Source organism: Stegodyphus dumicola, chromosome 3, assembly GCF_044657685.1.
Source record: "Stegodyphus dumicola isolate Sdum_Otavi_A_Nest chromosome 3, ASM4465768v1".
NCBI classification, from domain to species: domain Eukaryota; kingdom Metazoa; phylum Arthropoda; class Arachnida; order Araneae; family Eresidae; genus Stegodyphus; species Stegodyphus dumicola.
In genome coordinates, this window is record NC_140770.1 from 54,732,614 (window position 1) to 54,749,026 (window position 16,413).

At 36.0% G+C, this 16,413-nt stretch overlaps 1 protein-coding gene across 2 annotated transcripts in view; it reads left to right on the forward strand.

Annotated features, from left to right (window-relative positions):
* Positions 1 to 12,745, forward strand: part of LOC118192751 (cytochrome P450 4C1-like) — an 87,158-nt gene extending 74,413 nt beyond the window's left edge. Inside the window, exon 11 of one of the 2 annotated variants that reach the window (XM_085812897.1) lies at positions 12,255 to 12,745. In XM_085812897.1, coding sequence (XP_085669023.1) covers positions 12,255 to 12,415 — 161 coding nt within the window. In that variant the 3' untranslated portion in view covers positions 12,416 to 12,745. The remainder of the gene's footprint in view (positions 1 to 12,254) is intronic. The other variant, XM_085812898.1, reaches the window with a different exon arrangement.
* Positions 12,746 to 16,413: the final 3,668 nt, after the last annotated feature.

The window sequence follows — 16,413 nt, forward strand, 5'->3', positions numbered from 1 at the left end:
GATAATATTATACTGTGTCGAACGCAAACCGAGAAGGTGGCTGTGAAGGTTGATTAACCTTTATCAGATAGTCGGTCGTATACCATAGAAAATGTAATCAGTACCAAATAGAAATGCTTTCAAATTATAATAAATAGCGCTAACAAGATATTACAATTTTAAATAAAATGCTGTTGACTATGACTATTGATATGTTTCAAGTTTAAAAAGCATTTTAAAAATAAATATCTAGCTAAATTAGCGTCCCTCTCCTCAGTTGTTCACCCGATAAAACTGCTTCACTTGCTACTCTGACAGTGAAAATCGATTTTTTTAGTTATCTAAAAATTATGCTTAAGGTCAGAAACATCACCCAGAATCAAATTAAGGCAACTCATCTGTCTTCTTGGTTGCTGCTATCATGTACGATCTTCTGAAACAGAAATGAAATGAAACTTTCAAGATACTGAGATTCAAAAATTAGGAAATTCAAAAACTGGTCTGGAATAAGTATGGATTCCAATAATTCCTAAGATTACCGAAAAACATGCTGATCTTTTCTTTTTTAAAAATATTATAGGAGATCTGAAGGTTTTCAAGCTCTAGACTTTTCTGTTAACCGAATACAAAGTGTCGAAATAAAATATAACAATATGAAATAAAACATTGCATAATGCTATTTCGGCCGAAATCATAAATTGGAATTTTACTACTGTCACAGTTAAAAACATCTGGCTTTGCAACAAAAATAGAAAAGCAATAAATTGCTAGATAAAATAAGATGTGATTTTAAGATTTACTATATAAATCTATAAAATTTTTGTTTTCAAAATCTAAATTTCCATATGCATTTTGCAAACTGAAAATTTAACTTTCCATACAAAATTATTATATTACAAACAAACTGTTTTCTCTTTTCTTTCTTTCTTTCCTTTCCTTTTATTAGAATTAAACAATTCATTTCATTTTCTGGAACCTAAAGCATAAGGGCAATAAAAATAGGTTAGCCAGAAAAGGGAAAACAATTTAAAATTGAAAAACAAATAAATTGAAGAAAATATTACAAAAAAAAATACAATGAACGGTTTAACTTAGTTATTAAACCTATTATTAAATCTTTACTGAACTCCTCAACTTCCTCTGGCATTTCCTCTCTAGGATGTAAATTTAAAGTTAAGTGAAGTGAGTATTTAAACAGGTGAATCTTGGAGTTTATTCACAGCGTGTTTTCAATAGCCAGCGCACGTTTCGTTTCTGATCTTGCTGTTACGCTAACACGCCCCTTGGACATTTTGAATGATTATCACGCCTGTTAGGTTTGTTGAGTCAGCATAAGCTAGCCGTAACTTAATGTGCTAATCCAGCATTATTCTATTTAGACTTGAATTGATTTGTGTAGTAACGTTTAAGTTCTACCGCAAGCTGCCGGTGTTATTGGGGTAAAGCACGAAGTACGTGGCTTTCTCATAGTTTGAAATAATAAAAGGTTTTTTTCACTCTTCTGTGCTGGTATTAACTTCACGCCTAAAGGAGAGATAGATCTGTTACGAATCAAACTTCAAGCTCCTAATCCCGTTTAAAAGCAAACATATAAGTGTTTTCAAAATAAAAATTTTAATTTGTAAAGTACATTTTACAGCATTTTCCCACAGGTAACAGTATAAATGATTTTAGTCACGACAAAATTTTTAAAATAAACATTTTAAATCAAATGCAGATTTTCTTTGGATGACTTTATAGGGAAACTACTCATTGTGAAGTGCATAATTAAATTTCAGAGATGATAGTCGCACATTGTTAAAAAAATCTAGATATTATATTATCTAGAATATATATTTCCAACAGATTAAAAATTTTGAAATTACCTGTAATATTTCAAATTTTATTTCATAGAACAGCTTACTAGATTAAAGAAATAGTTCTTATAATTTATTTTCTGAAAGAAAAACCCACTAAAACAGTTCTTTATAACATAGAAACGTTCATATGAAAGTGAGAAAGTAAAGCTTACTGTAACATTATTTCAACTTCGCAGTCTAACAATAAGATCAACATCGGAGGCCACTGGTACCTAGTCTTCAATGTATTCATATTCCTTTCCATTTGGCTTTTGCATATGCTGCTGCTCTAGTTGTCAGCATAAGAATGAGGGGTATTCTGCAAGAAAATAATAATGTGTTTCTCCATGTTTCGTCCGATATTAAGGAGAGGCAAAAGCTATATATATCTCGGAATAAATATGAATAGGCCGTGATTATTCATCAGTCAGGCAGCACAAAGATATGAACAATAATCGTCAATGTTAAAAAAATTAAATTATCCTCCAAATTCACTTCTTGAGTGTCATCATGAAGATCCATTATGCATAGGCCGAAGCTACTTTGAAAAATTTCTTTCCATTGAAACGTATATGAGATTGCGTTAATATCTCAGACAGACTGGGGTAATTCTCAGCTGCCATCCTCGTCACTAGCACTGCCCCCATATGTTCTGTACTTGCAGTTAATTTATTTTATTTTAAGTTAGCTTTTTCTGTTCTTTTCTATTTATATTTTTTTACTTGAATTGTGAGCCTTGAATTATGTATTTTACCTTATTTTATGTACTATTTTAAATGTTTTGTCTAATTTTACTTCTGTATTATTTTGCTCTTTAGTATTGCTACTTAGTATTTTGCCTTATTTTATGTATTATTTTTACTATTTTATCAGTCACTCTATTAATTGCTCATATTCGTAATTAATGCACTATTCAGCTGATTATAACTCAGTTATACCTCTATTTGACAATCCACAGTACTCATTTAGTGTTCACATTGAGGATGCCTATTGCAACCATCTATCTATAACTCTGTAAATGTGAAACTGAAATTGTTCTCCTCATCCACAATGCACCCTTTTTCCATCACTGCACTTTTGACTAGCCCAGAATTCGTTTGCACCGCCTCGTCTTGAGCACCATATGTGTTGTATATCCTTTAGTGGGTAATTATTTCACAAGACACTGTATTAAACTACATGCTACTTTATTACATACAGACCACATCATTACTCGCATTCCTCACCGTCCTCAGAAATCGAACCTGTGCTCTCTGCGATGCAAGATTTACTGACCTCAATTCAAATTCCAAATTTGCTCTTTTCTGGTGATTTTAATGCTCATAATGTTTCGTGGGGATATGCTACTACGGACGTAAAGGGTAGACTTCTGGAAGATTTTATATCCAGTTTTAATCTCGTGAAACATAATTCACATGATGCTCCTCCGACTTTTGATCGTCAACATTCACATGGTTGGCCAGATTTGACTTTGTCTATTTTGCCTATGGCCTCTCTTCTTCAAGATTGGCGAGTAATTGAGGGTCTAAGTCTATCAGACCATAACTATATACGTTTTTCAATCGCGGGAACTACAGCCACCTCAATCATACGGCGTTATAATTTACCTGGCCGAAAGGTCAGACAGTTTACTGCAACCATTCAAGCCAATTTGGCCTCTTATCATTCTCGTCTTCAATCTCTGCATTCTCGTGAAGATCTACAAAATTTTACTAGTGATCTTATGGCTACCATTCGAATAGTATGTGATAGTGTTTTGCCTATTCGTACCACTAAGAAGTTATGTACATTAAATTGGTGGAATGCTCAGCTTCGTACTCAACAACAAAAATGTAGAGCTCTTCGACGTCGGCTAAAGCAAGAGCGTCGAAATAATATCAGCTCCAATACTCTGCTTCTTTACCGACAGGAAAGAGCATGTTACAAACAAATGATTATACGTGCCAAATTAACTAGCTGGCGCAAATTTTGTTCTGAGACAACATCTGTTTATGGTATTCATCATAAGATTGCGACCGACAAGCTGTTTAAGCCAGCAACTTTCCATCTTTTACCTACAGTTAGTCCTAATAGTCACCTGACTGAATCAACTCTATCAGAAGTCCTTGATACGGTTTTTTTCTACAGATGATAATTCAACTGATTTCTCCTTTCATCAGACTATTCGAAATCAAACTTCTAGTCTTCAAACACCAGACGATGTTATTTTTACTACTCAAGAAATTCGGCAAGTCTTACGCCAACTCCCTAATAAGCGCGCACCGGGTCCAGATGGTGTTGACTATCGTATTGTCAAATTGATTATTAGCACCAATCTCAGTCTCTTCCAAAGCCTGTTTAATAAGCTAATCAATAGTGGAACTTTTCCTCAATGTTTTAAAATTGGCCAGGTGATCTTATTTTTAAAGAAACACCGTGATCCAGCCCGTGCCGATTCTTATCGCCCTATTTGTTTGTTGTCAGCTTTTGGCAAAACTTTTGAAAAACTTCTTATGGGACGATTGAGATTTCATTTGCACTCAACAAATTATCTGTGTCCTTTTCAATACGGTTTTCGCACCAAAAGATCAACACTGCACGCTTTAAAGGAAGTTCAAGATACCATCCTGCGCAATAAGTTCTCCGGCCACCACACAGCGTTTATCTCAGTGGATTTAAAGAGCGCCTTCGATACGTTGTGGTGGCCGGCAGTTCTATATGCATTAAGAGATGCCAATTGCCCCCGCAATTTATATAATACTCTTGCACATTATCTGTCCGATCGACATTTGATCATTTCCTATAATGGAGGCCTGGTACATAGATGTCAGACTCGAGGGTGCCCGCAGGGTTCATGTGCGAGCCCCTTTCTCTGGAATGTGACATACAATCTTATCCTTAAGCAGCCATGGCCTGAACATACAACTGTGGTTACTTATGCCGATGATACCGCATTCATAGTGCGAGGTAGGACTCGTGATGAACTTCAAGCAAACTCACAGGAGACCTGTTCTTTGTTTCAGACTAGATGTGAAGATTTTAAATTGCAAATCTCTGAAGAGAAATCGCAAATTCTGATCATTCCTAAGAAGGGTGGTTCTATGACTCGTCAGCCGAGAATAACCATAAATGGCAAGCGTCTTTGTATTAAACGTGAACTTAAATACCTTGGAATTATTTTCAACGACAAACTCAATTGGATTCCCCATGTGTTAGATCTCAAGAAGCGTACTGCTGTGATTGCTCAACGCCTTAAACTTATGAAGGGAATCCACTGGGGCTTAAATCCACATCTTCTTAAAGTTTTATATGCAGCAGTAACTGAAAAGATTGTTTCATATGGTGCTGCAATTTGGGCAGCACCAATGCAAGGACGCAAAGTCCGACATTTAAATAGTATACAGAGACCATTTCTCTTAAATATCACTCGTGCCTTCCGCACATCACCAACTAACGCCCTCGCAGTTGCAGCTGGAGTCTTGCCTTTACCTATTGCGGTTGAAAAGGACGCAGCTTATCAGTTGATTAGACAACTTGGCTGTTCAGTTCAGTTTGGAGATCACTCTTTCTCCTCCCATGATTATGAAGCAGCAATAAACAGAGAAGATCAACACCCCTCCCTCTATGGTACGGGAGTTAAAGTTAATCTCAAACCGAGTCATCAAGTTTCTCATGCTGATCTGGTCTTTTATACTGATGGCTCTAAATTGGAAGATCAGGTTGGCTGTGCATATATAGCCATACTGCAAGATCAGACAACTCTTCACCAGTGGAAATGCCATCTGTCTTCTTTTAACAGCGTCTTCCAGAGTGAGGCTATTGCTATTCGACAAGCAATACAAACAATCATTAATCATCGATATTCACATTCCTATGTTCTTACCGATAGTCTCTCCACATTGTATGCCATTTTAAATCCTCTGCATTCATCCCCCATTATTGTGGACATTCAAACTAGCTTGTCTCGACATAAAAATCTACACATTTGTTTAGAATGGACAAAAGCTCATGTGGGGAACTACGGTAATGAAACTGTCGATAGGCTTGCTAAAGAAGCAGCACAGAATCACGAGATAACACAGACCTTGACGGTTTCACGCCCAGTATCTAATCTAAAGCGTCACTTACTTCTCACAGCCATCTCCTTGTGGCAAAATGCATGGAGTTCGGAGGAAACTGGTCGCCGAGCATTTGCCCATGTCCCTAAAGTAGATTTAGATCGATTAATCATGCCATCACAGCTGATCTTCTACATTACGGGCCACGGGCCTTTTCCCTTATATTTCGAGAGACATGGACTCTCTTCCTCAGCACTCTGTAGTTGTGGACAACTGGGCAATCCAGAACACTATCTAATCGATTGTCCACTTACTACTGAATTCCATATTCCTTTTCCACCAACGGATAGGACTGCCTTTAGTCGTTTTTTGATTAAGCAACGGCATCAAGTCAAAAAGATAGTCCGTTTAATTGACAAACTGATGAATCTGGGACTTGATCTTTGTGCCTTATAATATCGACATATGATTCAACTTCTTCAACTGCTTGTATATATTATAACCCATCTACTTTTATGCTCTGAAGTGTTTGTAACCATTGTAATCTATTGTAATCCATCTGTTATAAGTCGCTGTGTATAGCAGCAGTCAAATATTTGTATATTCTCTCTCAGCATCTTTTTCTAAGTGCAACCAGGTAATATTGTCTATAACAGCTGTCCTTGTACCTATGGTACATTTAATACCAGGTGCTGTTTAGTATTTGTATATCTTGCATTTGCCTATTTACCGATGAATAATAATGTTATCTTTTGCATATGCACATTTATTATCAAGTGCTGTTAAATATCTGTATATATTGAATTTGCATATTTATCTGTTGCATATGTATTGTCCTAATAGTCTCTTTGTTGTCCATAGCAGCTATCAATGTACTTATGGTACATTTTTTACCAGGTGCTGTTAAATATCTGAATATATTAAATCTGCATATTTACCTATGAATAATAATGTTATTGTCTTTATTTTTATCTTTTGCCCATGTATTATCAAACATATAACTGTCTGTATTCCCTCATAATGCACTATGATAATATCTACATTGAACGTATTTTGCGTTTTTCACTGTATAATAGTATATAATATCTTGGCATATCTAGTTGGGCGTATTAATGGTACATTGTTTGCCAGTTGCTGTTAAACATCGGTATACCATATACTTGCATATTTGGCTATACATTATACTGTTACTGTCTTCTTTTCATCAATTGCCCATGTAATATCATACATTTAATTCTCTGTGTAATAATAACACTAAATGTATTGGGGTCGCTAGAGATTTTCATTGTATAATATATCCAACCATTATCCATTGTTTTAAATATATCCATTGTATTTATACCAACATTGAATGTATTTTGTGTTTTTCACGGTATAATATATGTTCATAATTTGTGGCATACTTAAGTCTATATTTCATCCTTTGCAAATGTATAGTAACACATTTAACTGTCTGCATCAATTTATTTGCTGCATAAGGATCACAAGTGTCATGATAATTTTAAATGTATATTTGTGTTACCAACACTGAATGTATTTTATATTTCTATTGTATAGTATTGTATAGTATCTACTGTATCGTATCGTATTATGGTATTGTTTTGTATTGTATAGTATCTTATATCAGTTGGCTTTATACAGGTTAAATATGTTAATTTTTATTCATTATAATCGTTTAATTAACTTTTGTATTGTATTGTATTGTAGTATTGTATAGTATTGTATGGTATCTTATATAAGTTATCTTTTATGCAGGTAACTGCATCAATTTATTTGCTGCATTAGGATCACTGGTATCATGACAATTTTAAATGTATTTTTGTGTCACCAACACTGAATGTATTTTGTATTTTCATCACTAGTGTCATGACAATTTTAAATGTATTTTTGTGTCACCAACACTGAATGTATTTTGTATTTTCATTGTATAGTATTGTATAGCATCTACTGTATCGTATTATATTGTGGTATTGTATCTACTGTATCGTATTGTATTGTGGTATTGTATAGTATTGTATAGTATCTTATATCAGTTGGCTTTTAGTACAGGTTAAATATGTTAATTTTTTTTTGTATTGTATTGTATTGTAATATTGTATAGTATTGTATAGTATCTTATATTCGTTAACTTTTATGCAGGCTAAATATGTTATTTTTATTCCTCATAATCGTATAATTAGCCTTATTGCATGTTTTTCCCACAATACCACGTGATCAAGTGTATTGTACCGCTATTGCATTCTGTTACATTGTATTCTTTTATTTTTATTTCTTTTGGTATATCCTCTGTGTGTTGCTGTAATCATTTACATTCATTATTTCACTACGTTCTCTATTTTTATGTTATATTGTCATTAAGTCTAATTCTACTGTCTATATTTTATTCATTGTATATTATTGGGCTGCCCAACATCAGACTGTACTTTAGCTTACGTATATTCTATATTTGTGTGTATTACACCTTTGTAAAATTTTTGCTTATTGTCCAAACTCGCCCTTTTTGGCCCTGCATGCTTTTGTTATTTTATTCAATAAATGTGGGGCCTGGGCGGTTGTTGGGACTGTCTTTCGTGGGCATTTGGTCTGTTGGACTGCCCCCGGGTTGAATTTGGCTCTGGGTTTGGGCGCCCGGCGCGTGGCGTCTTGTGATTCCTCTTTAGGCTCTAGATATAGGTGGACGTGGTGCTATACCGATTAACCTTTTGGTAAAGGGACAGTGCCCACGTCCTCCGTTGCTTATCGCTTATCGCTTATCTGGGGAACGTCGAATTCTACTGGACCGACGCAAAGGTTCTGGCATTGCTGGTTTCTTTGGTAACCTGGTTGTACCAGCAGCAGGTCAGGGGAATGGAACATCTGGTTCCATCCCCCGGACCTGCTGCTGGTTTCGAAGACGACACAGATTCATCTGCCTGGTGGCTATTATCTTTGGATGGTTCTAGAACTCCACTATTATCAGGTCTGTGGAAATCACGAGAGCTGGAGTTAGTCGTATGGAGTCATCATCAATTATGGTTCCTTCATCACGCATCTAATCGACATGTCGTCGCCATAGATGACCATCTACATTTATAGTGTAATGAAGCTGTCCATCCTTGGATTAAACGGTTCCAAATCTCCATCGTTTGTCACCTTGGCGATAATTTCTTACTGCCACTTTATCGCCAACTCTAAATCCTCGGTCTGCAAACTCGTAGGTTCCTTTTCGAACTCTGTCATCCACCCTCCTTTTGAGATCTGGTCTCAATAAATATATTATTGTTCGAATATCCCTCTTCAGCATTAGCATTGCATGGCTCTGTAGAGTAGTTAAATTCCGAGCTTTCCTATATTGCATGAAACACGTACTGAGTTTTTGTCTTAAAGTTCCCCGATAATTTTGCATTTTGCATTGTTCTTAAATATTGTTTTACTGTAAACGCATACCGTTCAGCCTGACCATTACCAGATGGTTTAAAAGGTGCTGTAGGTTTGTGTTTGATGCTGTTAATTTGTAGAAGTATCTTAAACCCACGTGAAGTGAATTGTGGCCGATATCACTCACTAAGAATATTGGTAATCCAAATCGTGCAAAAAATTCCCATAAACATTTTATTGTTTTGAAAATCGAGATTGATTTTATTCGGTAATCTTCTAGCTATTTTGAATGAGCATGGACGATTATCAAAAACATATGTTCAAAAATAGGTCCTGCATAATCTTTGTGAATACGTTCCATTGGAGCGCTCGGGTACTCCCAATGATGAACTTTTACCTTAGGAGGATCTATTTTATGTTTTGCATACTCAAAACAGTTTTTGGAAGTATTTTCGATATCTTTATCTACATCATTCCAAAATACGTAAGATCTCGCAATTGCTTTCATCTTTACAGTCCCTATGTGTCCGTGATGCAATTCTTTCAAAACATTCTCACGGTATCGTTGTGGAATACAAACGCGTTGACCATACATTATACAGCCATCTTGGAGACTATAGTCAATCTCCTTTCTTTTCAATTCACCACAGCTTTGAAGTATTCGTAGAAGAGGATTGAGTTCTGCATCAATCTCAGTTTTTTTTGCCAAATCTCTGGCAGTGATTGGAAGAGTTTCAATCTGTCGTAATTGAAAAATAGTTATATCATCCTGAATAGACAGTTGCTCTGAGTTCGTCGGCAATCGTGATAGAAAGTCAGCATTACCATGCTCGTTTGTTTTACGGTAAATAATTTCGAACAGAAATGACTGTAAAGCCAAAGCGGAATGCAGGAGTTTTATTGCTGCCAAAACTGGCATGCATTTCTTTGAGACGAAAATTGCAACAGGAGGCTTATGATCTGTAATTAACGTAAATTTCCTGCCTTTTAAGTACAGAAAAAAAATTAGTTCCCTAAATGATTGACAAATTTGAGAATATTTTTCTCCGTTTCAGCCTGTGATCTAGAAGCATATGCAATTGGCCTTTCTGTTTCATCAAGAAGTTTGTGAGAAAGTACCGCACCTAACCCACTGGTGATGCATCAATTGTCAATACTAAGGGCAATTTTGGATCATAATGCATCAAAACGTTTTGTGAACACAATTCTTTTTTAATGTTTAGAAAAGCCTCCTGACAATCCTTCGTCCAAAACCATTTTGAGTTTTTCTTATTTACATGGTATAAGGAATTTACGATTGTCGCTAAGTTAGAGAAAAATTTACCATAAAAATTAACCAATCCCAAAAAACTTTGAATTTCCTGGACATTTCTGGGTCTTGGGGACTTTGCAATCGCTGATATTTTATCATCAGTTTTATGTAAACCATTAGCATCAATTTTAAAATCTAAAAATTGTATTTCATTCTGAAAAAATTTACTTTTCTCTAAATTTAATTTTAGTCTATGAGTTTTACACTTCTCGGAGAATTTTCTAAAGTATTTAAATGTGCCTCATCATCAGACCCTGTTATCCCCGCATCGTCCATGAAGACTTTACACCCTTCCATTCCTTGGAATAGTCCGTCTACGTAACGTTGCAAGATTGCCGGTGCTGCATTTAGCCCGAACATTAATCTTTTATACTTATATAATCCTTTCTGTGTGTTTATTGCTCGCAATTTTTCACTCTCAGGGTGTAATTTCATTTGTAAATAATCATGTTTAAAATCAATTTTTGAAATATGCTTTGCCCCGCTAAAGCATGAAAATATTTCCTCAGTGGTCGGCACACAGTGCAACCATCTATCTATAAATCTGCAAATGTGAAACTGAAATTGTGTTCCTCACCCGCAATGCACCCTTCTTCCATCACTGCACCTTTGACTAGCCCAGAATTTGTTGCACCGCCCCCAGCACTCGTCTTGAGCACACCATATGTGTTGCATACCCTTTAGTAGGTAATTATTTCACAAGACACTGTATTAAACTACATGCTACTTTATTATATACAAAGAACATCATTACTCGCACGCCACACGTATATCTACAACTACGGCATTCCCGGGTTTTAGTTCTGGTTTACAATTTACTTCGCCGCTTGCGATGCTTGGCATGCTGCCAGTTTTAAGTCCGATTATAATTACGTTATCGATATACCACAATATGTACCAAAGTGTGTTATGTGGACCTAATTAATTCCGTCAGCGGGGCTATCTGGCCGATATGCTAATTGCCCCAGTGGATCGGCTGCCTCGCTGTCAGTGGAAAGAAAGAAAGGTCGTCTCCGAATGGCTCTTCTTGATACCACCGGATGCCTGGAAGGTGGGAAATGGCGTTGAATAGATGATAGCGAAATTTTTGGTACGAAATTGGTCGCTCTTAATATCTATCCTCGCGCTGATTTTGAGTTCCTAGGACGTCCTGATACTTCGCGACGCTAGACTACAAGTTTCGTGATCCACTTTCACCAACACCGAGCAAGTGCCATATCGCTTCAACCGCATATCAACCATCCACATCCGCAGTCCAATACCGACCATCCAAGTTGACAGATTCGTTTGAATAGCCCTACGTTGATACTTTGGTGTTTTCCCTAGCATTCAGCAGGATAATTCGTTTCTGCCCTTGCCAGTATTCTAAGAGAATCCCGATTGGGTCTGACACATGATGAAGTCCGTAGATGAGAATTCCCCATAAGAGGTAAAATTGAAATAGCCCTACCGCACGGGCAATCATGCTCTCAAACACTCCTAGCTGTGCATTTCATATGCGCATAGCGCGCTTAAACTTTTATCATGGACTTTGAAACTTAAATCATTTGCAAACGTCTTAGCTGACTACATTCCTGCCGAGTTCCGTGACTGTGGCTCGATTTCTTTTGGGTGCATGTATTGTTTTGTGACAAAGTACATAATAGTTAAATACCAAGAAAGGTTGCGTAATTTTAAATTCATTTTTTTATTTACATTGTTTTCCTCTAAGCAATTTCAATGATTTTTCAGGTCAAAGGTATGGAATGATTGAAACGAAGATAATGCTGAGTCATATTCTGCGAAATTTCAAGGTTACCTCTTTAGATCCCAGAGATGAAATGAAAGTTTACATGAAGGTGACGTTGAGATGGACTAATCCTTTACGTTTACGATTTTGCCTGCGGATGTAAAATGTTGAGCGAGGGAAGCAAGGATGCTAAACCTAAACTTAAATCGAATGCAATGAACTTTGATATGTGAATTTAACTTTCGAAGCATCGTCATTTTCGTTAACTTATTTTGTCTATGTTTGTAGGTGTGAAAGAAGCTTATATATATGAAGCTAGAGAAGTTGTGTGAAGTTTGAAAATAAAAGTAGCTTGGGTAAATAATAATTATGGACTTTCATGTGTCAAATATAACAGTATATGAAGTCATATGTATTGTACATACATGAAGTCAATTTGTAATGTAAGCAACAAATAAAGGAACTTGCATAAATAACTGGAAGTATTAATATTTTTATGACTTAGTATCAATGGGATGCTCATATGTATTTAAATTTGTTAATGTAATTCCCAGTTGCTGTTCTTCTTGTCGCATGTGACGAATAATAACCTTGCAATTTTCCACACCAGAATTAAAGTAATCACAATATTGGCTTTTATCTACCTTGCTACGATTTTAAATTCTAAACCTATAACATAAGCCACCTTTTACAAACAAGAGTTTAAAAGTCTAAAATAAAATTTTTAATTTTAAAAGTCTAAAAAAACGTTTTACGGAAGATTAATTTTTCAAGGAGAAATCTTTTTGTCATTACTATACTATTTGAATCTAATCTTCTCTCCGGGCATCTGGAAAGAAAAAATGTTTTAATGAGCACATCTTTACAATTTATACATTTCACTTCATTAGAGCATTTCTTACACTTTTTACCTATTGTACCATTAATCTGTCAGCCCTGCTCTCCAGCACTGTACTGTATGCAAGTGTAAAAATGCACAAACTTTTCCACAAACTACTTCTTAATGAAATTCTGAATGTTAGTAACTTACACAATAGACCTAACGAACAGCTTATTTCAAGATTTTACCTACTGTGCTAAACTTAAATTTGATTAACATTCTCGTGTTGCCTGGAAGGCCTAACGTTTAACTACTTACATACACTACGTTAGCTTTGACTTTACACATGTCATTCGCAATATCAGGAAACGTAATTCTCACAAAACAGTTCACAGAACATTCTACTTTTCGAACACAGTTAACCAATTATTTCATGAAACATTCAAAGTACATTTATATTCAAAATATTTGTCAGTTAATAATTTACATCAGATTAAGAAGTTTCAGTAGTTGCTTAAATCTATTCTGCAAAATTGAGAGCTGCCATAATTTTCTTAAAACAGTCTCTTGGACTAAAAACACAGAATCATCTTTATATCAAAAACTAAAAATTCTTCAGGTAGTTAAAGGAAAAAAAAACTCTTGTTACTTAAAATATGAAATGTCCTCGTGTGAGGCAGAATTTAACAAAGAGCAACTATTGTGTTTATGATATAAACTGAAATGGAAAGCTTAGAAAAATAACTCTCTTACGTTTTTGCTCATCCGTTCTTTTTCTGTAAAAGCTCCTTCCAAGAAGGAATGGTAGTTTTGTGAAGAAATCTACTTTGAGTAGGCGTCTGGTTCCCTGGCTCTTTTCCTGGTTGTTGCACTTCTGGAATCTATCTCGAAATCGTCTGGGCTTCCACTGTGGCTGCTCGAATTTACTTGAGTACAACAAGATTCGCCGTTGGGAACCCCCCTTGGTTTGCCTGGAACTTTTCTGGTTAAGCTGACTTTGATGCGTTGTCGAAAACCTCCTTTTGTTTTCCTAAAATTTCACCGGGCCATTGGCCCATCATCTTTCGGTTGTTTAATACATAATTTCTGGCATGTCTGCCGTCACCGTACGGATCTCTCGTAATTAGGATTCTTACGGATCTTTCGTAATTAGGATTCTCGTACATTCACTTTTCAGCAGGAGTTGGTAATTACTCAGTTGATCTCTGTGTCTGAGGAACTTTTGTAGCTTTTTGGCATCGTTGCTTTTTTGTCTGGAGGAATTATTATAATTTCTGAAATTTGAAAAATAAGCCGTTTCTTGTTTTTTTTTTTTTTTTTTTTTTTTTTTTGGGGGGGGGGTGCTAAAGCTTCTTCTCGTACCTTTAATTGTGGTTTCTCTAATCATCGGCAATCAAGGATTACTGCCTTTCGCAGAGTGAAGATGACATAACCCTGTTGAAACTGAGTGGCTTTGCATTGATGCATGTAAATTATATGTGTAGGGTATTATTTTAATCAAAGCAGTTACCTTATTATTTTGTCTTTTCTGCGAGATGTAACACAACAAAAAGGGACTAAATGTGCAGGTTTAAAACAGACTGGAGTTGACAACAACTGTTTTTGTGACGTCATGCCACACATCTCTATCCATTCGGCCAGTTTCAGCTTAATCGACCACGCCAGTGGGGAGTACTACGTCATTCAGTGAACACATGCAACTGAATTCTGCCGGAAAAATGTCTAAAATAAAATCCAAACAGCGAATCAACATCAAGTTTCTTGAGAAACTTAAGACATCAGCCACGGAGGAAACATTTCAAATGTTAACCGAGGCTTATGGAGATGAAACTTTGTCTCATGCGCATATGTTTGAATGGCATAAGCGGTTTGCAGGGAGAAGGGACAGTGTGGTAGATGATGAACGTGCTGGGCGCTCCTTTGGGCGTTCATCAAGATTGAATGTTTTCCCAGTGATCAGACTGTTGATCAATACCACTACACTGAAGTACTAGAAAGATTTCGTGGAAAAAGTAGGAAAGAAATGGCCACAGTTGTAGAGTGATGGATGGCTGTTGCACCAGGACAATGCATCCACCCACACGGCCTTATCTGTCAAGCAGTTTCTGACCAGCAAAAGATTACTGTGATGGAGCATCCTCCTTATTCACCTGATTTGGCTCCATGGGGCTTTTTATTTCCTAAAGTTAAATCTTACTTAAAGGGAACTCATTTTACCCCAGCTGAAGAGGTTCAGGCAAACACGGAGAATCGCCTGAAGCGCCTTCCAAAAACTTCGTTCCAGAAGTGTTACCAGCAATGGCAGCACCGAATGCAGAAGTCTGTGAATGCTGAAGGGAACTGAAGGTGCTGTAGTAATGAAGAATTGTTTCTTTTATTGGACCAGTCTTTTTTTTGTGTCACACTTTGTATAAATTCTACTTTCGTCAAATTCATTAAATTAATTTAAAGTATAAAAGAACTTCTAGTTGCTATGATTTTGAGAGAATATTTGGCATTATACGCTGGCTGTCATATTACTTTAGATTTTCTCCTGTTGCAATTTAAATTCCCAGCCACAAGTTTCTGCAAACACTAATTTTTTAGAAACTCTTAGTAAAGGATGAGCCAAGGCTTAGATTAAACTAATTAATTTTATACTATATAATTGAGTTAATTTAAATATGTGTTTGTCTCTCTGTGAACTAGCGGAGTAATGTTTCTCTTAAATTTTAATGCGTACAGTTATCAGGTCGAAGTATTAATAAACAGATTTTGGTTTTTAACTTGGTTATGGTCATTTAAGTTAAGAGTGCATACGACACGAGAAGAAGTCGTTCGCCACTCAATTATAATTTCCTTATTGATTTGGTTTTTCAACGTTAATAGTGTGTACCTTCCTAATATGGATGGAAACCACAATATTTTAACCACAACCTGAGCAAGTTGAAAATTAGTACTATGATACTAAGTTACGTTGAAGACTTCGTTGTTAGATGATATCCTAGCATGTTTGAATACTGTTTGTTATTTTTGAAGGAGGACGTTATGTATTTTCTAGTTTCCGGTTCCGCTCTATGCCGTGAATATCGTTCAGCATTCAGGGCTTTTTCAAGCTCAATGAAATATGGTTTCTGTGAACGCTTCACAATGACAATGTAGATCTTTCACATGAGTTCTGGACGGGCTGAGACTGGAGATAAAGAGCAAAGGGTGTAACAAATCTTCACGCCTATCATGCGCTGATGCGCGTGGAAGGACTGGACAGTCATTTTATTTATACGACGAATAGTGAACAGCGAAAAGAGGCATTCGCATTGAGATTCAGTGCTGCGCTGGTTTAAATAAATTTAAAAAAATTG